Genomic DNA, 26,536 nt, shown 5'->3' on the forward strand with positions numbered 1-26,536 from the left:
GGGTGTGATACATTTGTACTGATGTGGCATAAGGTCTACATTTTGTAAATAGTTGTCACGTCGTTCGTAATAATGAAGGTCGGACCAAGGCGCAGCGTATGTTGAGTTCCACATATTTTAATGAAAGTGAAACTTAAGTAAACACAATAAAGAATAAACGAACCGTGACGACAATTCAGTGCGAACAGGCAACTATCCATAGTCAATATCCCATAACCCATAGGTGGAAAAAATGCAACTTAAGTATGATCCCCAATTAGAGACAACGATTACCAGCTGCCTATAATTGGGAATCATCAATACAAACACCAACATAGAAAAATAAACCTAGAACCCCACATAGAAATAATAAACTAGACTAAACACCCCTAGTCACACCCTGACCTACTCTACCATAGAAAATACAGGCTTTCTATGGTCAGGACGTGACAATAGTTCTTCCAACTATAGGTTAAAAATAGACCAGTCGATTCGTTTTCTCCACAAATATCCATTTAATCTTCACAAATTTACTGAAAATCACAGTTTATTGAAAGAAAGGTCAAATAACACAGATAAATGTAGCTAGGAGTAACTACTCAGTGCATGGCACATTCTCAGGGAGACGACTCATTGTGAGTCTTTGGCTCTTCACCTCTAGCATGTTAAAGGCAGAAAGAGCTCTGAAATATTAAATGTTGACAGAAGTTGGCCAGCCAACTTGAGAGCCTATATAGTTCAAAATATGGAGGAGAGAGTAAATTAACCTTGCTACAATGAGTGACAAACCATTTTTGTAAGTTTGGTGTTACAGCAGTTTTTGTTAATTGGAGTACTTATATTACAGAATATCATGACCTCACCAGTGCAAAGGGATTTATTTAGAAATAACACACATTTACTGTAGAAAGTAGTGTCCTCGCGCTGAAAAAAAACAATGAACAGTCATAAAACAAGTTACCAGTGCCATTGCTACCTTTAAAAGAAGTCTAGAACGCATGCCATTTTATTATGCAGGCTTTCAATCGAAAAATTTAAACATTTCACGTTTGAGAAGTTTGTTTTCGTCCAACAATTCCTGTGTCTCTTTTGCAAACAGTGTGTGTGTGTGTGTGTGTGTGTGTGTGTGTGTGTGCACAAGTATGTGCTCTGAAAAAGATCTCCAGGTAACGCAGGTTTTCTGCATCTCCAATGACATCCCATCCATTCAGTTGTTTTTGTGTAGTTTTGTGTTTTTGCTGCCTCCCTCTACTTCCTCCCTGTCATCTGAGGGCTTTGCATTTGATTTTCCAATCTGCGCTGCAGGCTTTTGCTGTTGACAATACAAAAGACAAGAATGTATAGCTCATAAACAACAGTGGCAGAGTAACAGTGAAACAATGGGCTACTGTACAGAAACAATACTGGATTGATGACAGCAGTACTAACAATACAGCAACATTACTTCAACAATACAGCAGTATTACTTTAACAATACTGCAATCTTACTTCACACTCATGTTGATTAGCCTATCCCGTTTACTGGAAATATACACTCCACACCCACCTAGGGCTGGGACAATACCCATGTTGCAATATTTTTTCCATGGCAAAATATAAAACTTGAAGCTGTCCTTTAAAAAGCTGCTGTATGTAAAATATTGTGTGATTATAACTACGTTTCCATCCACAGTTTTTATGCAAGTAAAATCATACCGTATAAAAAAAAAAGAGACAGCTGTGATAGAAACAGGTAGTTTCGGTACAATTTAATAAATGTAGACAGATAATTTGTTAGTTCGCCATGGTGAGATCTTTTTGTGTCGGTTAAATTAATTACRCGAGAAATGCTGGTGRAAACGCTTTTATGTACATATATTGATATCATAACAAGAGTTGAGCTTTAACCAAAATGTATGTTATTTTTCATTTTTTAAACAACTAATTGACCAACATTWRTTACATTTTTGAATTCCATTTCGTTTCRTTTTTTTTCTGAACTGAATGCRCAGTTTCTCTAGAGATTAATTAGATCAAGCCCCAACTKTGCAATGTAGTAGGGGGTTGTAGTTTCCAACAGGCTAATATTCTACATAYAGTACCAGAAAAAAGTTTCGACACACRTACTCATTCAAGTGTTTTTCTTTATTTTTACTATTTTCTACATTRTAGAATAATAGTGAAGACATCAAAACTATAGAATAACATATATGGAATCATGTAGTAACCAAAAAGTGTTAAACAAATCAAAATGTATTTTATATTTGAGATTCTTCAAATAGCCACCCTTTGCCTTGATGACAGCTTTGCACACTCTTGGCATTCTCTCAACCARCTTCACCTGGAATGCTTTTCCAACAGTCTTGAAGGAGTTCCCACATATGCTGAGCACTTGTTGGCTGCTTTTCCTTCACTCTGCGGTCCAACTCATCCCAAAMCATCTCAATTGGGTTGAGGTCGGGKRATTGTGGAGGCCAGGTCATCTGATGCAGCACTCCATCACTCTCCTTCTTGGTCAAATAACCCTTACACAGCCTGGAGGTGTGTTGGGTCATTGTCCTGTTGAAAAACAAATGATAGTCACACTAAGAGCAAACCAGATGGGATGGCGTATCGCTGCAGAATGCTGTGGTAGTCATGCTGGTTAAGTGTGCCTTGAATTCTAAATAAATCACAGCAAAGCACCATCACACCTCCTCCTCCGTGCTTCATGGTGGGAACCAAACGTGCAGAGATAATCCGTTCACCTACTCTGCATCTCACAAAGACACAGTGGTTGGAACCAAAAATCTCAAATTTGGACTCATCAGGCCAAAGGACTGATTTCCACCGGCCTAATGTCCATTGCTCGTGTTTCTTGGCCCAAGCAAGTCTCTTCTTTTTATTGGTGTCCTTTAGTAGTGGTTTCTTTGCAGCAATACGACCATGAAGGCCTGATTCAAACAGTCTCCTCTGAACAGTTGATGTTGAGATGTGTCTGTTACTTGAACTCTGTGAAGCATTCTTTTGGGCTGCAATTTCTGAGGCTGGTAACTCTCACTCTAACTCTCTTATCCTCTGCAGCAGAGGTAACTCTGGGTATTCCATTCCTGTGGCGGTCCTCATGGGAGACAGTTTCATCATAGYGCTTGATGGTTTTTGCGACTGCACTTGAAGAAACTTTCAAAGTTCTTGAAATGTTCCGGATTGACTGACCTTCATGTCTTAAAGTAATGATGGACTGTCATTTTTTCTTTGCTTATTTGAGCTGTTCCTGCCATAATATGGAGTTGGTCTTTTACCAAATAGTGCTATCTTCTGTGTACCCCCCTACCTTGTCACAACACAACTGATTGGCTCAAACGCATTAAGAAGGAAAGACATTTATCAAATACATTTTTAACAAGGCACACCTGTTAATTGAAATGCATTCCACCTCATGAAGCTGTTTGAGAGAATGCCAAGAGTGCAAAGCTGTCATCAAGGCAAAGGGTGGCTACTTTGTAGAATCTCAAATATAAAATATATGTTGTTTAACACTTTTTGTGGTTACTACATGATTCCATATGTGTTATTTCATATTTTTTACGTCTTCACTAATATTCTACACTGTAGAAAATAGTAAAAAAATAAAGAAAAACCCGGAATGAGTAGGTGTGTCCGAACTTTTGACTGGTACTGTAGTTTTGGCGCAGAAAACGTGATAATTAACTACAATGACCATAATCTATTGCGCGCCTACTTGTMCGGTCTGTGTGGGCACGGAGGCGGAGAGAAGAATGCACAATGAGAGGGATAGAGAGCAGTTGCTTTGCGAGGTGTTAGTACCTGAAAATACTTGGATCGAAGTGATTGATAGTTGGTATTCAGTAGTCATAAAAGTGTTCCTTACTAATGCAATTTTTATTTTGTCAGAMCGCATAGGCAGCAGCTCTATAGAGATGTGATGATGAAATAATGTCAGCTAGCATCTGTTTACTGTTAACCAACATCTCATTGGGCTCCCGAGTGGCGTAGTGGTCTAAGGCACTGCTTCTCAGTGCGGGGGCTTTCACGGCAGTCCCTGATTAAAATCCAAGCTGGATCACATCCATAGGGCAGCACACAAATGGCCAAGCGTTGCCGGGGTATGCTGTCATTGTAAATAAGAATTTGTTCTTAACTGACTTGTCTAGTTATGTAAAGGTTAAATACAAAAAAAATATTGCTGGATGCCTTGAGGCTTGCTGAGTTCTGCATCACACTTTCTATCAGTGGCCAAGCCTTTCATTGGCCAAAGTAAAGCCAATACAAACAACATATACCTGTACAGATGCATCATCTTAATTTGATCACCCTGTTGCAGTGCATTTGAGGTTTTTAAAAAGCTTCTGAAGTTTATAATTTCCACGTTGACATTTCAGACTTGATTTTCCCTTACGAAACATGTATCAACCCCTACAAAAATGTCCATGAATTTTAATCTACACAATAATTCACATTTCCTCTTGCTGCAGGATTATTTTCATGCTGTAGCAAACTGGCTCAAATTAAATAAAATAGAATGGTATTTGTCACATGCTTCGTAAACAACAGGTGCAGACTAACAGTGAAATGCTTACTTAAGGGGCCTTCCCAACAATGTGAGAGAAACATACGTATATAAAAATAGTAACACAAGGAATAAATACATAAYGAGTAAAGATAACTTGGCTATATACACAGGGTACCAGTACCGAGTTGATGTGCAGGGGTAGGAGGTMATTGAGGTAGAWATGTCCATATAGGTAGGGGTAAAGTGACTAGGCAACAGGATAGATAATAAACAGTAGCAGCAGCGTATGTGATGAGTCGAAAGAGTGCAAAGAGGGTCAATGTAGATAGTCTGGGTAGCTATTTGGTTAACTATTTAGTAGTCTTATGGCTTGGGGGTAGAAGCTGTTCAGGGTCCTGTTAGTTCCAGACTTGGTGCATCGGTACCACTTGCTGTGCGGTAGCAGAAAGAACAGTCTATGACTTGGGTGGCTGGAGTCTTTGACTATTTTTAGGGCTGTCCTCTGACATTGCCTTGTATAGAGGTCCTGGATGGCAGGGAGCTCGGCACCAGTGATGTACTGGGCCGTACGCACTACCTTCTGTAGCGCCTTGCGGTTGGATGCCAAGCAGTTGCCATACCAGGTGGTGATACAGCCAGTCAAGATGCTCTCAATGATGCATTTTAGAACATTTTGAGGGTCTGAGGGCCGATGACAAATCTTTTTAGCCTCCTGAGGAGGAAGAGGCGTTGTCATGCCTTCTTTACGACTGTGTTGGTGTGTATAGACCATGTTAATTCCCTTAGTGATGTGGACACCAAGGAACTTGAAGCTCTCAACCTTCTCCACTACAGCCTCGTTGATGTGGATGGGGGTGTGCTCAGCCCTCCGTTTCCTGTAGTCCACGATCAGCTCCTTTGTCTTGCTGACATTGAGGGAGAGGTTGTTGTCCTGGCACCACTGACCTCCTCTTTATAGGCGGTSTCATCATTGTTGATGATCATGTCATCAACAAACTTAATGATGGTGTTGGAGTCGTGCCCCAGTGTTAAGGGTCAGTGTGGCGGATGTGGTGTTGCCTACACTCACCATTAGGGGGCGGCCTGTCAGTTCAGTCCCAGGGTCATGAGCTTATTGATGAGCTTGGAGGACACTATGGTATTGAATGCTGAGCTGTAGTCAATGAACAGCATTCTCACATAGGTGTTCCTCTTGTTAAGGTTGGAGAAGGCAGTGTGGAGTGCAATAGAGATTGCATCATCTGTGGATCTGTTGGGGTGGTATGGAGTGGGATGATGGTGTTGATGTGAGCCATGACATGCCTTTCAAAGCATTTCATGGCTACAGATGTGAGTGCTATGGGCGATAATCATTTAGACAAGTTACCATGGTGGTCTGCTTGAAACATGTACTGTAGGTATTACAAAATGGGTCAGGGAGATGTTAAAAATGTCAGTGAAGACACCCGACCAGCTGGTCAGCGTATGCTCTGAGTACGCGTCCTGGTAATCTGTCTGGTCCCGCGGTCTTGTGAATGTTAACCTGTTTAACACACATTGGCTACGGCGAGCGAGATCAGATTCATCCGGAACTGCTGTTGCTCTCATGCATGGTTCAGTGTTGCTTACCTCGAAGCAAGCATAGAAGGCCTTTCGCTCATCTGGTAAGCTTGTGTCACTGGGCAGCTTGTGGTTGAGTTTCTTTTTGTAATCCGTTGTTGTTTTTAAGGCCTGCCACAGCCGACAAGCATCAGATCCGGCTTCATAGAATTTGATCTTAGTCCTGTATTGACAATTTGCCTGTTTGATAGCTCGTCGGAGATCGTAGCGGGATTTCTTATAAGCGTCCGGATTTGTGTCCCGCTCCTTGAAAGTGGCAACTCTAGCTCAGTGCGGATGTTTTTGGTTGGGATATGTACGTACGGTCACTGGGGGGACGACTTCATCAATGCACTTATTAATGAGGCCGGTGACTGATGTGGTAAATTCCTCAATGTTATTGGATGAATCCCAGAACACATTCCAGTCTGTGCTAGCGAAACAGTTCTGTAGCTTAGCATCCTCTTCATCGGACCACTTCCGTATTGAGCACGCCACTGGTGTTACCTGTTAGAGTTTTTTGCTTGTAAGCAGGAATCAGGATAGCTTTATGGTCTGCTTTGCCAAAGGGAGGGTGAGGGGGGGCCTTTAGTGTGTTTCTGTGTGTGTAGTAAAGGTGATCTACAGTTTTGTTGCCTCTAGTTGCACATGTGACATGCTGGTAAAAATGAGGTAAGACGGATTTCAGGTTCTCTGCATTAAAATGACCAGCCACGAGAAGCGCCGCCTCCGGATGTGTATGTATTTTATCCATGTCCTTGTTCCGACACGACTCCAGAGAACATAGGATAGTCTTGAACGGAGCTCGTCCAGTTTCTTCTCTAGTGATTGCATGTTGGCAAACAAAACAGAGGATATGGCAGTCTAGATGCTCGCCGACGTAGTTTAATCATGACGCCGCCGCTTCCTCTTTCAAGACCTGGGGATCATAACGTCCAGAGCTGCTGACTTACTGAATTCAAAATCTTTCTCCAAATTGAGGTTAGTGATTCTGTTCTGTTCTGATGTCCAGAAGCTGTTTTCGATCATAGGAAATGGTGGCAAAGAAAGGTAAGATCATCATAAAAAAAACACATAAAATAGTAGAATTGGTCAGGAGCGTGTACATCTTTAGGCTAAATTTAACCGGTCACCTTTAGGGACGAACAAACTAAAATCAGTCTATCAAGCAAAACACACCCTGAAAGWAATATACATTTAAGAAAAAAAWATACAAAATCRTGTTATTCTCAGTGTTTTTGAATGGTGACTACCCAACATGGCAGTGGAATTTAGGTTGACTTAAGGTCTCTTTTGCTCCCTCAGTCAGGCAGTTGAGTAGCACATGCTCTGGGTGGCTGGCCGCCACATGGCCTTATCAGTGAGGGATCAGCCCCTTTGTGAGCACCTCTCCCTTATAATCAGTCAATTTGACAATGACCACAGGAGGGAGAAAGCACTGGGCCTTTGCTTTTCCAAAGCTTTCCCGTGACCTAACAATATTGTCATGTTCATTCTATTCAACCTTTTCTCGTCCCAGGTTAGTCTCTATTATAATGTAGTCTCTTTTACCAGGGACCCTGGTAAAAGACTCATAAGGTTAAGAATGAGGTTAAGAATAAACACTAGTTTGAATGCGGGTGGTATTACAGAGATCATACTGTAGGCACGGTATAGGTATAGCCATTTCCCCTGCAAAGGGTTATAGAATCGATGGTAGTTGATCCTATTTCAGCATGACAGAGATGGAGAAATCTCACTTAAAATGCATGGCAGCGGCTCAGTTACACAGTGTTATACTACATTGCAATGGGATCTGTGTCGCTGTACCATCTGCCACATCCAAACAGGTGTGACACTGTTTCCTTATGATTGAGCGAGCCAGGCTTGGATTTGTTTGGCAGAGCGCAATACAATCAATATCACAGTTCAGTAGATTGTGGTGGTATTTGCTGTAACAATATGTATGTGCATGCAATGTATTAATTTCACCTAAATATCTCACACAGCCCACATTGTTATTCCCATGGGGAGAAATGCAAGAGGCACCTTGTAGAATGTCTCCTCTTTCTATTCTGGTTAGAGCCAGTTTGCGCTGTTCTGTGAAGGGAGTAGTACTCAGCGTTGTATGAGATCTTCAGTTTCTTGGCAATTTCTCGCATGTAATAGCCTTCATTTCTCAGAACAGGAATAGACTGACGAGTTTCAGAAGAAAGTTCTTTGTTTCTGGCCATTTTGAGCCTGTAATCGAACCCACAAATGCTGAGGCTCCAGATACTCAACTAGTCTAAAGAAGGCCACTTTTATTGCTTCTATAATCAGAAGAACAGTTTTCAGCTGTGCTAACATAATTGCAAAAGGGTTTTCTAATGATCAATTAGCCTTTTAAAATGATCAACTTGGATTAAATAACGTGTCATTGGAACACAGGAGTGATGGTTGCTGATAATGGGCCTCTGTACGCTATGTAGAATTTCCATTAAAAATCTGCCGTTTCCAGCTACAACAGTCATTTACAACATTAACAATGTTTACACTGTATTTCTGATCAATTTGATGTTATTTAATGGACCAAAAATGTGCTTTTCTTTAAAAGACAAGGACATTTCTAAGTGACCCCAAACTTTTRAACGGTAGTGTATATAAACATTTAAATGCTAACCTTCTGTTCAAGCAGCTTTTTACTGTCGGGAGAAGATTCTGTCWCCGTCTGGTTTTGGAAGCAACCCCCGCCAATCTGTTGTGAGACAAAGAAACACAAAATGTCATTGTAAATCTATGTAACTGTACCAGAGTTAGCTAAAGAGATCAATTTCATCCTAACTTCATAAGGCCTGAACAAACAAGCTGGTCTAATGAAAATGCATGAGATGAAAATAACTATTATACTACAGATTAAAACAATTTTCACGGTGTGTGTCCATGCATTCATGCGTAAAAGTCATACAAGGACATCATTAGCGCCAGCGTGAATATTTCAAAGACAAACTTGAATAAACAGAGGCGGGATCCAGGTCTCTCACAACTTGCATCCTTTCATTGTTGGACGAAAGCAGAATCCAACATTTCCTTTTGAACAGAACTACTTTACTCGTTACACCTACAGTGCTGTACTGTGGCTAAACTACCACAGATAATATAAAGACATACACCCCAATCTCTGTTTTTACCCTCCAGTGTGGGTCTTGGCAAATAGTATTTGAATTATGTTGTGAATGCCCCATCGTCTTTGCTTTCGTGGGCGGTTACCACAGAATTCATATAGTTCAGTGGCAGTAACATTTGCTAAGAGTCACTCCTCAGTTTACAAACACAAATGTTATGGTCTCTGTGGATGGAGAGCGAGGATTGTGGCTTTCAGCAACATTTAACCAGGGCTCTAGCATTTTGGGGACCATAAGCGAGATTTGGTTGGGGGCCTCCTGACCTTGCAGACGAAACATTTTAGTGGCCCATCTCTTGGTGGCAGAGAGAAMAAATTGCAGCTTTAATGTTAATGTCCTGCAATTCTACACATTTTACCATGGGGCATAGAGATAATGTTGCAGTTTTATAGCACATTTTCTGCAATTCTACACATTGTTACATTGCCAGAGAGAAAATGTTGCAGTTTTAAAATGAATTTAATGCAATTCTACTCATTTTTGCCATGGGGCGGAGAGAAAACGTTGCAGTTTTATGTCACGTGTGCTCCCTCTCTGGCCTCTAGGTCACCAAGCTGCTCGTTATGGCGCACACCTGTCACCATTGTTACGCGCACCTGCGCGTCATCAGATTCACCTGGACTCCATCACTTCCCTGATTACCTTCCCTATATATGTCAGTCCCTTTGGTTCCTTCCCCAGGTGTTATTGTTTCTGTTTCTTGTCTGTGTGCTGTTAGTGTTTCTTATTATGTTCTATTTATTTTATTAAAACACTCACTCCCTGAACTTRCTTCCCGACTCTCAGCGTACATCGTTACGTTTTAAAGCAAATTTCCTGCAATTCGACACTGTCACGCCCTGACCTTAGATCCTTTTAATTCTCTATTTGGTTAGGTCAGGGTGTGACTAGGGTGGGCAATCTATGTTTTCTATGTCTTTGTTGGCCGGGTATGGTTCCCAATCAGAGGCAGCTGTCTATCGTTGTCTCTGATTGGGGATCATACTTAGGCAGCCTTTTTTCCACCTGTAGTTTGTGGGATCTTGTTTTTGGTACTGTGCTGCAATTCTACACATTTTGCCATGACTTACGCCATGTTAATATGCTACACGTATCTGAGTCTGCATGCCCAGTCAGTAATTCGGCCATGATTACTACAAGGTTTAGATACCTGGCTAAACTAACTTACCTAGCAATCTATAAAATGTTAGTAGACATGGGCTAATTGAGTGACTGTCAGTGACTGACATAACTACAGGAAAACTGCTGATGCACAACCACATGTCAAAATTGCACCTTTGAGAACTTGGGACCAATGTTCCCTCAAATTTCTTTTGTCACGGAGCAAATGTCAGGTCTTGCAAAGTTGAATGTTGTGACAATTCTGTGTGAGTTTACTGTGAACATTGATGATGTACCTGCTTTGATGTACTGTYTTAACAGTGGCCAAGTAGGCTACTCTGGCTATATGATCATAATGTAGGTCCTACTGTACCAGAATGGCCTACCATAAACAACTATGGAGAAAATGCATAACATTTTAACATGGAAATAGTGGTTCTATCATTCAGCCTACAGTAGCTCAGCCTACAGTAGCAGCCAATGTGTGGTGTTCCATGAGACTTGAAACAAACATGCAGGGCTTGACATTAACCTGTTTATCCACAAGGAGATGATTGAACATTTTGTTGTGTTGATAGATGCCCTTTACAAAATAAAATGTATTATTATTCCCATATCATTATTAGACAGAATCAGACAAATTATGCTACCCACTGCCTATTGGCTACTTAGCTTTAAAAATGCATGAGATGAAAATAACTATTATGCTACAGATTAAAACATATTTCACTGTATGTGTCCATGCATTCATGCGTAAAAGTCATACAAGGACATCACTAGCGCCAGCGTGAATATTTCAAAGACAAAACTTGAATGAACAGAGGCGGGATCCAGGTCTCACAACTTGCATCCTTTCATTGTTGGACGAAAGTATAATCCAACATTTCCCTTTGAACACCCCAACGGGCTCGGTCGAGTCATGCATCCTCCAAAACGTGGCCCGCCAAACCGCGCTTCTTAACACCTGCCCGCACCAATCCATTTTAGAATATCGCTGTCATGTAACAAAATGTGGAAAAAGTCAAGGGGTCTGAATACTTTCTGAATGCAATGTAGGACCGAATCCAGGTGGTCGGTCACACATGAGATCCCCAGAAAAGACACAAGGTCTTGTGACGTTGCATTTCACCTACTGTATATATACCTCTAGGAACTATAATGTTTATGCCTTTTTCTTCAGAATATATAATCTTAAATAAGACCTAATAACATAACACCTACAGAACATGTTTTGGCTGAAGCCTGTCAGCAAAACCAATTATTCTAGTCTTCTGGTCTTTTTCGATTCTCAAATAGCTGATATTTCTCCAACACTAGCCTGACCGACTATACCAGCCAACACAACTGTCTACTGAAGTTAATTAGGTAAGTACAAATACATCTTACGATATTACCTGTGTACAGAAGTTTGAGCCCTAGAATTTCTAAGCAAACAGCTGGAGGCAGGGCTTTCTCCTATAGAGCTTCATTTTTATGGAATGGTCTGCCTGCCCATGTGAGAGATGCAGACTCGGTCTCAACTTTTAAGTCTTTATTGAAGACTCATCTCTTCAGTAGGTCCTATGATTGACTGTAGTCTGGCCCAGGGGTGTGAAGGTGAACGGAAAGGCACTGGAGCAACGAACCGCCCTTGCTGTCTCTGCCTGGCCGGTTCCCCTCTCTCCACTGGGATTCTCTGCCTCTAACACTATTACAGGGGCTGAGTCACTGGCTTACTGGTGCTCTTTCATGCCGTCCCTAGGAGGGGTGCGTCACTTGAGTGGGTTGAGTCACTGAAGTGATCTTCCTGTCTGGGTTGGAGCCCCCCTTGGGTTGTGCCGTGGCGGAGATCTTTGTGGGCTATACTCGGCCTTGTCTCAGGATGGTAAGTTGGTGGTTGAAGATATCCCTCTAGTGGTGTGGGGGCTGTGCTTTGGCAAAGTGGGTGGGGATATATCCTGCCTATTTGGCCCTGTCTGGGGGTATCGTCGGATGGGGCCACAGTGTCTCCTGACCCCTCCTGTCTCAGCCTCCAGTATTTATGCTACAGTAGTTTATGTGTCGGGGGGCTAGGGTCAGTCTGTTATATCTGGAGTATTTCTCCTGTCTTATCCGATGTCCTGTGTATATTTAAGTATGCTCTCTCTAATTCTCTCTCTCTTTCTCTCTCTCTTTTTCTTTCTCTCTCTCTTTCTTTCTTTCTCTCTTTCTGGGACCATGCCTCAGGACTACCTGGCCTGATGACTCCTTGCTGTCCCCAGTCCACCTGGCCGTGCTGCTGCTCCAGTTTCAACTGTTCTGCCTGCGACTATGGAACCCTGACCTGTTCACCGGACGTGCTACCTGTCTCAGACCTGCTGTTTTCAACTCTCTAGAGACCGCAGGAGCGGTAGAGATACTCTTAATGATCGGCTATGAAAAGCCAACTGACATTTACTCCTGAGGTGCTGACCTGTTGCACCCTCGACATCCACTGTGATTATTATTATTTGACCATGCTGGTCATCTATGAACATTTGAACATCTTGGCCATGTTCTGTTATAATCTCCACCAGAGGACTGGCCACCCCTCATAGCCTGGTTCCTCTCTAGGTTTCCTCCTAGGTTCTGGCCATTCTAGGGAGTTTTTCCTAGCCACCGTGCTTCTAAACCTGCATTCCTTGCTGTTTGGGGTTTTAGGCTGGGTTTCTGTACAGCACTTTGAGATATCAGCTGATGAAAGAAGGGCTTTATAAATACATTTGATTTGATTTGAGCAMTCTGCAGAAATATTGGAAAACACTCATCGCTTCACTGAAAACATCACAGAACTTGGTGAATTAATTGTCTGTTTGGATAAACATGATGTGCAAAAATGTTTATTGCTCTAGGCTTCTTTTGCTTTCAAACTATGTTGGGATGCATGTTCTTAAACTTGAACTTTGACTGGTTAGAAGGATCCTAAAAAGAGTACACGGTTGTTTCAGAACACCATTTTGCAATCCCCAAGCTCATTAATTTTGTATGATACAGGAATATTAAAAGTGCCAAGGGTGGTTGGTGAAGCTGCCTATAAAGAGGAGATTTAAGGATTGCAGTAAAACACTTCCTAAATGTGCACATTGTAAGAGAACACATGGTAAAACTTTCTATGAGGCACGCCGGCACACACACACGATGACTTATAAATGCATTTATCATGCCTTGATRTACACTTATAGCGCATTATAACAGTTGTTATAAACTGTCATAACTCATTTCTAATCTCTCTTCCCTCTCTCCATCTCATCCAATCACACAGTGGAAGAAAAGTAAAACTTGACAGGTCTCTTTGCTGCAGGATTTCCACTTTTACGGCCAAAATGATATCATCAATAACACGACAGGAGCGAACATTGTTTTTGGCACAGGTTCATTACGGAACTATCTTTTTGACACGATTCTCCATAGAGGGTAATTTTCTCTCTGGAAAGGATCCCTCTGGACCGTGCACTGTCTCTCCCCAGCATCCCCCCGCCTCATTTCTGTCATAGTTATTGATAACCACATGTCAAGAAGAACCTTCCTTCCCTGCCGCCCAATCCAATAGAGTTGGGCAGTCGTATTTGGCTTCCTCATCCACGGATCTTAACCATACATACAAAGCAGACCGTGAGATCGCATTTGTCTAAAGTGGCTTGAGTTTGTTTGTTTGTGTCTTCAGCAAAGACCGGCTGTGTATTTCTGATTTCTTGAACATACAAACATTTACAACAAATAATTTTTCTCCAATTTCTCCAATGACATTGAAAGCCTGCCCCAAGCCTCACAGACTAGTTGTTGATTGACCCAGATCCTGTGATCTGAAATTAGCCACAGTGCCGGTGTAACCCTGTGCAACGGAAAGACGTTTTGGGGTAAAAGTTGCCAGTGATCCGTAATGACTGAAGGATTAAACGTAATTTAATGAACAGACGAACCTGCTGGATTGGGGCCTGAGGGTCACAAATAGGCTATTACATATTAATTAGTCCAAAGGTTCACCTTTTCCATCTGGCAGTCCTTGACTCCGGGACTACTTTCTCTCCTCATTACCCCAATGTTCGCAGGCGATTTACTGGCTGTGATGATTCTCTGAACTTTCGGGATATCCTGCGAGAAAGAAGTGCAGGAGAGAAAAGGAAATTCTAAATATGGAAGGTGGAACATGACAGGTATGGATGAGATTGGTATAAGTCATGACACACAGTGCATCTCTGTTGAAATAGGCCATGACAAGAGATTTGGGACCGAGGTGCATTTAAAGCGGTTTGTTTTTCATTGAACTGGACAGCCCTGAGCATTTTATTTTGCTTATATCACAGCTACTTTCCATAGAGAAAAAGACAGATTTTTTATCAAATTAAAAGTTATTTTGAATTTGCCTCTTGAAGTGACCTATTTCAACGTACGTATCATGAATTATTTCAGTTCTTTTTGACAGAATCCGTCAGGACCAGGACAATTCAATGGAACAGCGATGGGGTATGAGTGCCTGCTGAAATGGGTTTCTGCTCCCAATGGTCCTGCTACTCAAGGGGCACAAGAGATGTCATGTCTTTAGAAATTCATGCATGGATGGCTGGCCTGGAGAGTTCATTTTCTGTTCTCTCAACAGCTCTCACAGCACATCGATCTTAACAGAAATTTTAACAAAAACAACTATAACATTTAAAATAGTTTTCGCAAATACTTCACTCTGCAGTTTCATGGCATGTGTTGCACACTTCCCTTTCAATCCGCATGAATTATTCCTGTCCATCTCATGGACTTCGTTAAAAGAGACATTTAAACTCATTCAAATGAATGTTGCATATTTTAAGAGATCCAATGCGTTCTCATCATAGCAATACTTCTCTACACTGTAAAAAAAAAAAAAAAAAAGTAAAAAAACCCCTCACTGTTTACCCCCTGCAACTGATTTCAGCTGGAGAAACCATCAACAAGTCAAAAGGAAAGTTCAGAGAGGAAGCCAGCAAATAAATATCCAGCTGTTTCTTTAGGCAGTAAATTACTGCCCCAAGCATTCCACATTCCACACATCATCTCCCATTACTTGGATGAAAATTGCATGCTATCACCACCACCACATGACTTGGCTTCCTCCCTCGGCCTGTTAAATATGAAGACACTTCCACCCTGATCTTGCTGATCCCGGCAACCTCTCACTAATGAATCTCTCACCAACAGGGGATTGTGTCTGCAGCCAAAGACTGAAGTCTTATCTAGTAATTGTTGTCTAGTGGAGCTTAAGGCCCATTACGTTTAGAAACTTAAACACCAAACATGATGCTGAGAGGGTAGCTGGTACACACAAATATCCCAGTACTTATCCACTTTGGAATCCAAAGACTGAAAGTGGGTTTTAGCATAAGATTGCTTGCATAAGCATTATATTTTGTAAGCTGTAGAGGAAATAATGGTAGCCCTTCAAACCTTTCTCATTTCAATGATGCAATATTATATTGCTTTCTGTGCAAAATAATTGTACCTTTTAATCACAGACAATAATGGCCCTTGTCAGGCTAGTCTGGCATACTAACACGTATCAGCATGTCCAACAGAATGTGTTTAGTAGCTATTCATTTCTATTAAATACTTAATAGATAACCAAATATGCAACGGAAACTGGGCCATGAAAGAGCTGATGGAATACATTTGGTTACATTTGTAAGAGGCCCGGCTTKCCTGAGCATATTGAGCCCATTCGAGTTGTCCTCCCGCAAAAGGAGGAAACATTGCATGGCAAATCAACAAGCGAAATGTGGGGTGGTGTTAACGTTTGTCAGTGGTCCCCATCTTTGACAGCGATTTATATTAGATGTGGGCCCCTTTACATTGAACAGACAGCGACAACAGATAGGGAGGACTAGTTATCTTTACAGTGAGGAGAACCATCTTTGATTCACCCCGCAGGCAGTATCCGTGGTTACAGCAGCGGATGGCCGTAGTGACTGCTCAGGATGGAGTGGAGCTATCTGTATGCTAATCAARTGAGAAGTGAAAATCTTGATTTGCATAAGCAGATCCCTAGCACCTGTACGTATGTTTTCCCTCAGTTGTCTTTCCTTTTGTCAGACACACTACCCTCCTTCACCCACCACCCTCAACCCCCGCAACCCCCTTCATTTGGCTTGGAACATGAGACGAGGCCCAGAACATTTCACTCACATCGGCTGTAATAGAGTCATCCTCTGCCATTGTGAACATTGACTATAGTTTATATCTTTGGAGATAAAGTGTCCATTACATTTTTTGCTTTATGTGGTGCTTCCGTGTGGAGGGGTATTGGAGCGTTCTCTGAAAGAGCTGTAAAGTCCTCTGGGTGGCACATAGCTAACGTCAAGGCTCTTAGCTTGACACCCAACACACCGAGAGGCAGAATGACTTCCGACTGCATCAGGGATTAAAGCCTCTTTGAAACAGGATTGCTCACTAGGATCAGGGCCAATAAGAAATCGCAACAGAGCTGTGATTGACTTTGAATATTCTGATTTTGATATGACTGCAGTAGCTGACTGATATGACCTGTGATTAGGTCCGACATGACTTTGCACAGCGTATAAATGAAGTGAATGGGATGTTGAAGACGTGGATGTCAATTATGGCAGTCCCCCGCACYTCTCTGATTCAGAGGGTTTGGGTTAAATGCAGAAGACACATTTCAGTTGACTAGGTACCCCCTTTCCCTTTAGTTCAGAACAGATGAATGTGATGGAAGAATTGAGCTCAATTTCGTTTTCATGTGAAAAAGTACAGTCACTGAGAGGGAGGCCGTAAATCTTTAAAAAAAAAAAAAAATCTGTGCCCTCAAAGGATTCATCCTCTTTACAACGCTGCTGACAAACTTTGCTACATATCCTTGCGCAGAGTAAGATACAAACCTTTATTTATACTCTTTAAGAGGTAAATCCCTTTTCTATTTACCGTGGAAAGCTACTAATGATAAGCTAATCATGATCTAGAAACCTGCTCCATTACAAATCACATTTATTTTTCTTATCATCCATTTTTTTGTGTGGGTGGAGGATGTTAGGCCTATATCTTGTGACAGTACCTACCCAACTAATCAGAGTGACAGCCAGGTGTCAGTATAACAAATCAGCTGTCAATCCTGTAAGCTAGTTGCTAATAGCGCCCCTCAAAAGAAATCCTTCCTGATCTTCTCTATAAATCACTCACAACATATCCAACTTCGAGTTATTGTGGCCTGTAGGTGTTTCACTGTGCACTCTATCATAGTGACCGTTTTGACTGAAAACGTGCGTATAGAGGTTCCCCAGGTTAGTCCTCCCTTAAGTCATAATCCTGTTTTCCCTAGATAACCTTTCCCTTTGCCACGGTCACCCTTGGTTTGCTCTCAGGGGATTAAGTCATTTTGTTAAATGCTCCATGAATACGACTTTGAAAGACATTCAACAAAGAATGTGTCACATTTAATTATAATGTTTATTGAAAACAAGTGCCGATAGCACACCCTTACATTTCAAATAATTGGGTCTTATTTTCCTGGCAATAGAGTGTGAAGAGTAACATAAATTACACAAAAGCCTGCTGTATTTGGACATGTTATTATTTTGAACGACTTCTGCAATCCTATTTGCCCGACTATTGTCTTTAGTAGTAATTATGTTCGGAACAACTCCTCTACAGGGAGTGACACTGGCTGCATTCGATTGAGAAATCGGTACTTTGCTCTGTGGTCGTCACCCCGAAAATCTGCTGCAATGTTTATGCCTATTGCTGCTCCTCTCAACTGGCGGGAGTTGCGTTACCTTGGCGTGTGGCTGCTGAAAGGTGACTCTGGAGCTGTTGACGAGCGAGGAGTATCTGAACAAGTGGGTGGGGGTGGCGGGGAACCTGTGGCTGCTGGTGTGCTGGTTGTGCAGAACAGCAGAGAAGCAGATGTGCACCGTGTCCTTCAGTGCCTTCAACTGAGACTCCTGTTCCAAGCAACAGAAGCAAACAGATATGAGTCTTTGACCATCCATCCATGGTAACAGTAAATAACAATCACTGGGGCTTCCCTTTCTACATTAATCTGACAATTCCCTCAATTACACACCAATTATTGTATATCCACTCACTGATAAAATGTAACCGTTATCAAATCATTTTTTTTTTGGTCACATGCGCCAAATACAACAGGTGTAGACTTTACAGTGAAATGCTTACTTATGAGCCCATTCCCAAAAACGCAGTTAAAAAGTAAGAAAAAGATTTGCTAAATAAAAACAGAAATAGTAACACAATAAAATAACAATAAAGAGGCTATATACAAGGAGTATAAGTACCGAGTCAATGTGCATGGGTACGAGGTAGTTGAGGTAATACAGTATGTACATGTACAGTTGAAGTCTGAAGTGTACATACACCTTAGCCAAATACATTTAAACTCAGTTTTTAAAAATGTCTGAAATKTAATTCTAGTAACAATTCCCTGTCTTAGGATCACCACTTTATTTTAAGAATGAGAAATGTCAKAAYAATAGTAGAGAGAATKATTTATTTCAGCTTTTATTTTCTTTCATCACATTCCCAGTGGGTCAGAAGTTTACATACACTCAATTACTATTTGGTAGCATTGCCTATAAAATGTTTGAGTTGGGTCAAACGTTTCGGGTAGCCTTCCACAAGCTTCCCACAATAAGTTGGGTGAATTTTGGCCCATTCCTCCTGACAGAGCTGGTGTAACTGAGTCAGGTTTGTAGGCCTCCTTGCTCGCACATGCTTTTTCAGTTCTGCCCACAAATTGTCTATAGGATTCAGGGCTTTGTGATGGCCACTCCAATACCTTGACTTTGTTGTCCTTAAGCCATTTTGCCACAACTTTGGAAGTATGCTGACCCACTGGAATTGTGATACAGTGAAATAATCTGTCTGTAAACAATTGTTGGGAAAATTACTTGTGTCATGCACAAAGTAGATGTCCTAACCGACTTGCCAAAACTATAGTTTGCTAACAAGAAATTTGTGGAGTGGTTGAAAAACGAGTTTTAATGACTCCAACCTAAGTGTATGTAAACTTCCGACGACAACTGTAGGTAGGGGTAAAAGTGACCAGGCAAACAGGGTATATAATAAACAGAGTAGCAGAGGCGTGTGTGAAGACTGTGAACGTGTGTGGCTTCAATATGCATGTGTGTGTCAGCGTATGTAGTGTGTGTTGGAGTGTCAGTGTAGTATGTGTGAGTAGAGTCTAGTGAGTGTGCATAGAGCCAGTGCAAGAGACGTCAGTGCAATAAAATAAAGAGGTACAAATAAATAATAAAGGGCGACAATATAAATAGTCTGGCCATTTGATTAACTGTTCAGCAGTCTTATGACTTGGGGGTAGACGCTGTTCAGGAGCCTTTTTACCAGCCATTCCACAATTATGCATTCATCCCTACACCTACTGTAGAATAGCACAATGAAACTCCTTCGAAGCGTCCATAAATATAAATAGGGCCATGAAAACTGTAGGGCACAAGCGTAGTCTCATGCCATCCATTTATTAATTTAGTAACTTAGGAGCAAAAAGCTACACTTAAAATAGTTTGGCAGTGCAAAGCATTTCAATAGGTTAGCCCGAGAACATTATCCCCTAGAAGAAACGAAGAGGAGAAACACAATACAAACAAGAAGTGACCAAATATCAAAGTGAAAGACTGAAAAGTGATGGATTACAATGAAGTAACATTTTAATGACATCCACCTTGTCTAGTGCGGCCTTTTCCAGCTCTTCTTTGGCAATGGTTAACTTGTGCTCCAGATCCATTAGCTGCTGTCCCTGCGGAAAGACAAGATACTTGAGCTGAAACAGTTGAACTCTTGCAAACACAGCAATTTCCTAACCTACCGTGTCTTGACTACTAAATATAGGTTATGCAGTCACTTCAGTCAGAGGCGCTTGCTAAGACTTGCTCTGCGTGGGTTCATCACTTTTGTGTTCCTCTCAAAATTATTACCCCAAAAGCCTACAATAAAAACATGACAGAATCAAGAAGATTTGATTGAACATGGCTCAATTACAGTACATACCAAACTGTTTGAGCAATAAGGTGATTTGGGATAATGAGTTTTACTTTAATCGACTGATATATCACCAAACTACCTTTTTACAATCCATGAAAAAGGCAGAATATTTCTGCAATTGCAAGTTCCAGTATTCCAACATAGTGAAAATGTAGCCTACAGTCTGGCTTTTAGGATTACGAATACCCTTCTGCTTTTAACAAAATAAATACATATCCGCGACTTATCCCTGTACGATGTGGTAACAGTAAGCCAAGCTATACACTGCTAGACACCTTCCCCTTAAAAGCGTCTCAATGTGTAGACCAGTACATTTCACGGTTCAAACTTCAGGGTTACATACTATAGGAGGATAAGGGGGAGTAAATTTATTCAAGACCGTCTYGACTAAAACATGATGGCTCTTCACCAACGGTTTGATCTTGTCAATGAAAAAAATGGCACGGTAAAACCATCAAGCATGCTCGAGAGCATGGGTTGAGGTCAAATCGATCTGAACTCAATTAAAATTCAATCCATAAATTGGAAATTTCAAAAAGGCTTGTTTTTATTCGCCCTATGAACAAATTTAATCTGATTCATTATGTGAATTGACTGAGTTCAAATGAATTGATTCTAGAAGGACTCATTACAATTTTGAGGAACTCATCAGGGAAGGAGGACATGCTTAATAGGAGGGGATTTACAGAGGGTGTGTAAAACAGCCCGGGTGATGGACTTCACATTGTGAAAGTTTATAGCGCGCCTTTTACAGGGCTCTCCGAATGATATACTGCACAGGCGTATGTTCACAAATTACAAGGTCAACGTCTTCTGGCATGGAAAAAGCTCAGGTCTAAATGTTCGACCGTGAATATGTGTAGGAGACTATATGTGGGGGTGTCAGTTCACGTAAGACCTATGGCTATTATGGAGATATGTAGTGTTGCATGGTGTACATTAGCACATACATGCTACATCAGACTCTAATCGAAAATGTCCTGGGACGGCGTAAAGRTTATTTTCATAGGGGTGCAGGATTTTTTTAAAGCCTACATAGTTATGTTTCTGCTTATAATTTCAGACATTTAGTTGGCTACTTATTACTCAACTTGGCCTCACTAGACGTTTAGGGACCGGGGAGAAAATCTTAACACAGGGGAATGAATATTCCCACGCAAAAGGACATCAGTTTGACTGCTTTTGCTTTTAAGGAAATGAAGGCTGTGAAAAGGATCCAACGTGCTTCTGATAATATTTCAGTTCGTCTTGGATGCAYAATGTTATGTATCTTCCCSTTCCCATCCCCCTCGGGAGACTGAAAAGATTTGGCATGGGTCCCCAGATCCTTAAAAMGTTCTACAGCTGCACCATCGAGAGCATCCTGACCGGTTGCGTCATTGCCTGGTATGTCAACTGCTCAGCATTCAACCGTAAGGCGCTACAGAGGGTAGTGCGTACGGCCCAGTAAATCACTGGGGCCAAGCTTCCTGMCATTCAGGACCTACATACTAGGCCCCCCTCCCTTTGTTTTTACACTGCTGCTACTCGCKGTTTATTATTTATGCATAGTCACTTTACATCTACCTACAGGACATTTACAAATTTCCTCAATTACCTCGACTAACGTGTACCCCTGCACATTGACTTCGTACCGGTACCCCCTGTATATAGCCTTGTTATTGTGTTACTTTTTTAAATGTATTTGTTGGTTAATAAGGGCTTGTAAGAAAGCATTCCACGTTAAGGTCTACACATGTTGTATTTGATTTGATTAAATATTTCTCCACTCCTGTTCCCGAGACAAAATKTACATTTGCAAGAAATACTTAATTTTGCACAAGTTCATTTTATATTTTGATACATGTGAGAGGTTGGCCTACAGTCATTTTCCAGTTCAGTTACTATTCCATTTAACCCATCTTAAATTCAAAGGTGCGGTAGACCATGGGGTGCTGCCGCACCTGCCACACCCCTACTTCCGCCATCGCTTAATTAAAACTCAGGGATAGCCCCCTTTTTTTCAATTTTCGCCTAAAATGACATACCCAAATCTAACTGCCTGTAGCTCAGGCCCTGAAGCAAGGATATGCATATTCTTGGTACCATTTGAAAGGAAACACTTTGAAGTTTGTGGAAATGTGAATTGGATGAAAAGAATATAACACAATAGATCTGGTAGAAGMAAATACAAAGAAAAAAMCAAGCAGTTTTTTTCTACCACCATCTTTGAAATGCAACAGAGGTCCCAGTTCTAGCCATCACTCTGGTTGTAATTCTGATGGTGTCCACAAGATGGCAGCAGTGTAAGTGAACATTTTCAGACGGATAACTCGAAGTATGAGCGAACTACATGACATTTAGTGTGAAGTCACCCAGGTACATTTGGGCAAATCGTGAAGGAGACATTTGCATTCATATTACATTTCTCTGCAAGAATATCGTCAAATCTGTATACTTGGACCTTGATTTAGCTTTTCCAGTATTAGTAGCTATATTATAAGTTCAACATTTGCAAAACAACCAGTTTTCATAACTTCATAACTCTGAATATTCTTATAATTTTTGGCCAAAAGGAAAAGGCATGCTGTTGCACAAGGGTTAGCAGATACATTTTACGACAGATACAGGGTTTCCGTAAAGCCCACTCCCGTAAAGTCCAGCTCATTGGCTATCTAGCTAGCTTTGTTTGACCCCGATTGGTGATTATTTGACAAAGTTAGAGTCGATCARGTGAAGACCGCCCGCGTCATTTGCGTGCCATGAAGGCGTCGCTCTCTGACCAAATTTTGTGTCCTATAGGATATACTACACCCCTAATGATATAGTGAAGTCTGGTTACATTCTAGGATCTCTGAGGAATWCATACGAACGTGATTTGACTGGTTGAAACAATGTTTAGGGTTAGATTTTCACATATTCCTTTCTTTGCAAATTGAACGGGTGGAAATACAAAATCGATYGTGCATGCTATATGGACCTWTTTAGGATATGAAAAAGGATTTYATCTAACAAAACGACATTTCATGTTATCTCTGGGACCCTTTGGGTGATAAATCAGAGTAAGATTTCAGAATGTAAGTACACATTTCACCTTCAGAGGTGAATTTATCAAACCTATCGCGGTGAAAAAAGTGTTTTGTTGTTAGGAGCTCTCCTCAAACAACAGCATGACATTTTTTCTCTCGCTGTAATAGCTACTGTAAATTGGACAGTGCAGTTATATTTACAATAATTTAAGCTTTCAGCCGATATAACTCACTTATATGTACCGACATTTGTTGTTTCTCTAAAATCTGCGATCGTGACACAAGGCGCTGCAGGATTTACAACTTTTCCATTGACGGGACACCTATCCCTAAGAAGTTTTAMATATGTCCACCATACTGTTGTGGAACATGTTGTTTCTTATCTTCCCCTCCTCTTCTCTAGAATCTTAGAAAAAATTACTTTCTGTGGAAAAGGTTCTACATGGAACCCAAACGGGTTCTACCTGGAACCAAAAAGGGGTTTTCAAAGGGTTCTCCTATGGGGACAGCCAAAGAACCCTTTAAGGTTCCRGATAGCACTTTTCTTTAAGAGTGTGTGACCTTTCTGAGTTGTCTAGTGTCTGAATGTATCCTGTATTTTCCTGCTCTTAGATCATACAGAAATGCTTACACCTGATTTCATGTTTCTACTGTCATTGGCATTGTGAAGGCGCTTTGAACTGCACCTGTGTTGTGTTGATTATGTGACAAGGTTGGTTTACACCCTCCTTTGTAGTACATTTACATGTTGGGTGTTGCATCAGTAACATTGTGTAAAAGTGAAATACTCAAATTCAGAGTGCTGCTGAGATCACCCAATTGATCTGATCAAAAGGAAGAAGTAGTCCTATTCTTTATTTGTCTTCACATGGTAAGAAAACGGAGCAAGTACACTCAGGCTGAGGCCACAAAAAGACATAGAAAATACACATACGCATTCATCATTATCCGTTTTTGTCCGTMAAAAGCTCAACTCATCTCAAACTTTTCAGTACAAGTTGCAAACGTACAAAGGCGGACATCTTGGCAGTTTTTTGGACAGGCAAGAATCTCTGTTGTCCATCATCCGTCGACAGAAAAACTATTGACTAAATACATTTTTGGAGTAAACAAAATCTCTATGTGGCTGTACTATTGTCAAGTTGTCTCCAGGTTTCAGTGAGCGAGCAAGTACATTAACTGTTGTGCCATTGAAGGCATCACTGAGATGTAGCAATGCCACAAGTCAGCCTTTTGAATGAGGCATTGCAGAAGTTTTGTTTTGTTATTGCAGTGGATTTCTTGCAGAGCACAGTCATGGACAGAACTGTGATTCAGAACAAACCGTTTACACTGAAACCRAGAAATCAAGCAGAACACCATAGTCCCTGTGCCCAAGAACACTAAGGTAACCTGCCTAAATGACTACCGACCCGTAGCACTCACATCTGTAGCCATGAAGGGCTTTGAAAGGCATGGCTCACACCAACACCATTATCCAAGAAATCCTAGACCCACTCCAATTTGTACACCGCCCCAACAGATCCACAGATGATGCAATCTCTATTGCACTCAACACTGCCTTTTCCCACCTGGACAAAAGGAATACCTATGAGAGAATGCTATTCAACACCATAGTGCCCTCAAAGCTCATCACTATGCTAAGGAACCTGGGACTAAACACCTCCCTCTGCAACTGGATCCTGGACTTCCTGACGKGCCGCCCCCAGGTGGTAAGGGTAGGTAACAACACATCCGCCACTCTGATCCTCAACACGGGGGCCCCTCAGGGGTGTGTGCTCAGTCTCCTCCTGTACTCCCTGTTCACTCATGACTGCATTCCCAGGCACGACTCCAACACCATCATTAAGTTTGCCGATGACACAACAGTGGTAGGCCTGATCACCGACAACAATGAGACAGCCTATAGGGAGGAGGTCAGAGATCTGGCCATGTGGTGCCAGGACAACAACCTCTCCCTCAACGTGATCAAGACAAAGAAGATGATTGTGGACTACAGGAAAAGGAGGATCGAGCACGCCCCCATTCTCATCGACGGGGCTGTAGTGGAGCAGGTTGAGAGCTTCAAGTTCCTTGGTGTCCACATCACCAACAAACTATCATGGTTCAAGCACACCAAGACAGTCGTGAAGAGGGCATGACAAAGTCTATTCTCCCTCAGGAGACTGAAAAGATTTGGCATGGGTCCTCAGATCCTCAAAAGGTTCTACAGCTGTACCATCGAGAGCATATTGACTGGTTGCATCTCTGCCTGGTATGGCAACTGCTCGGCCTACGACCGCAAGGCACTACMGAGGGTAGAGCGTACGGGCCAGTACATCACTGGGGCCAAGCTTCCTGCCATCCAGGACCTCTATACCAGGCGGTGTCAGAGGAAGGCCCTAAAATTTGTCAAAGACTCCAGCCACCCTAGAAGACAGTTCTCTCTTCTACCACACGGCACCGRATCGCCAAGTCTAGGTCCAAAAGGCTTCTTAACGGCTTCTACCCCCAAGCCATAAGACTCCTGAACAGCTAATCAAAGGGCTACCCAGACCCCTCTTTTACGCTGCTGCTACTCTCTGTTTAACTCTCTGTTTATTACCTATGCACAGTCACTTTAACTCTACTGTACCTACATGTACATATTACCTCAATTACCTCGACTAACCGGTGCCCCCGCACATTGACTCTGTACCAGTACCCCCGGTATATAGCCTCACTATTGTTATTTTACTGCTGCTGTTTAATTATTCGTTACTTTTATTTTCTATTTTTTACTTACTTTTCTTAGAACTGCATTGTTGGTTAAGGGCTTGTAAGTAAGCATTTCACTGTAAGGTCTACACCTGTTGTATTAGGCGCCTGTGACAAATAAAATGTGATTTGATCTGAAAATAATAAACAATGTGAAAGGATTATTCTTTAGATCCCCATGGACCATTCTTAAAATTCCTATTTTATGAATATTGTTCCTAAGTATCACAGGCATAAAGGCTAGTATATAATTTCCTCATATCAAATGACGATTGAAAAGGCAGAGGTAGTAGTCATTGCTCCCTACCCTAAATTACTCTGAAGAAGATGGTAGATACTGAAGCGCTTACAAACGATTCAAAGCGGTCCTTTYCGAGGTAATTGGACAGCAAAGATTATCAAACATCGCTAGTCAATAGCAAGTGGGGTTATTTTCATGCTGTAAACATCTCAGCTGTATACTGTATGCAATGAAGGCTTTGTTCCTTGTTAAGCGGGCTATACAG

The 26,536-nt window shown here is 41.6% G+C and overlaps 1 protein-coding gene across 1 annotated transcript in view; it reads right to left on the bottom strand.

The window, feature by feature from the left end:
* Window positions 1-1,086: 1,086 nt before the first annotated feature.
* LOC111969208 (leucine zipper protein 2-like) overlaps window positions 1,087-26,536 on the bottom strand; it is a 170,617-nt gene continuing 145,167 nt past the window's right edge. The window contains exons 8-12 of the mRNA XM_023995169.2: window positions 19,967-20,041; window positions 18,045-18,212; window positions 14,275-14,382; window positions 8,691-8,765; window positions 1,087-1,291 (exon numbers count right to left, since the gene is read on the bottom strand). Coding sequence (XP_023850937.1) covers window positions 1,187-1,291; window positions 8,691-8,765; window positions 14,275-14,382; window positions 18,045-18,212; window positions 19,967-20,041 — 531 coding nt within the window. The 3' untranslated portion in view covers window positions 1,087-1,186. The remainder of the gene's footprint in view (window positions 1,292-8,690; window positions 8,766-14,274; window positions 14,383-18,044; window positions 18,213-19,966; window positions 20,042-26,536) is intronic.

Source organism: Salvelinus sp. IW2-2015, linkage group LG10 (assembly GCF_002910315.2).
Source record: "Salvelinus sp. IW2-2015 linkage group LG10, ASM291031v2, whole genome shotgun sequence".
NCBI lineage: Eukaryota > Metazoa > Chordata > Actinopteri > Salmoniformes > Salmonidae > Salvelinus > Salvelinus sp. IW2-2015.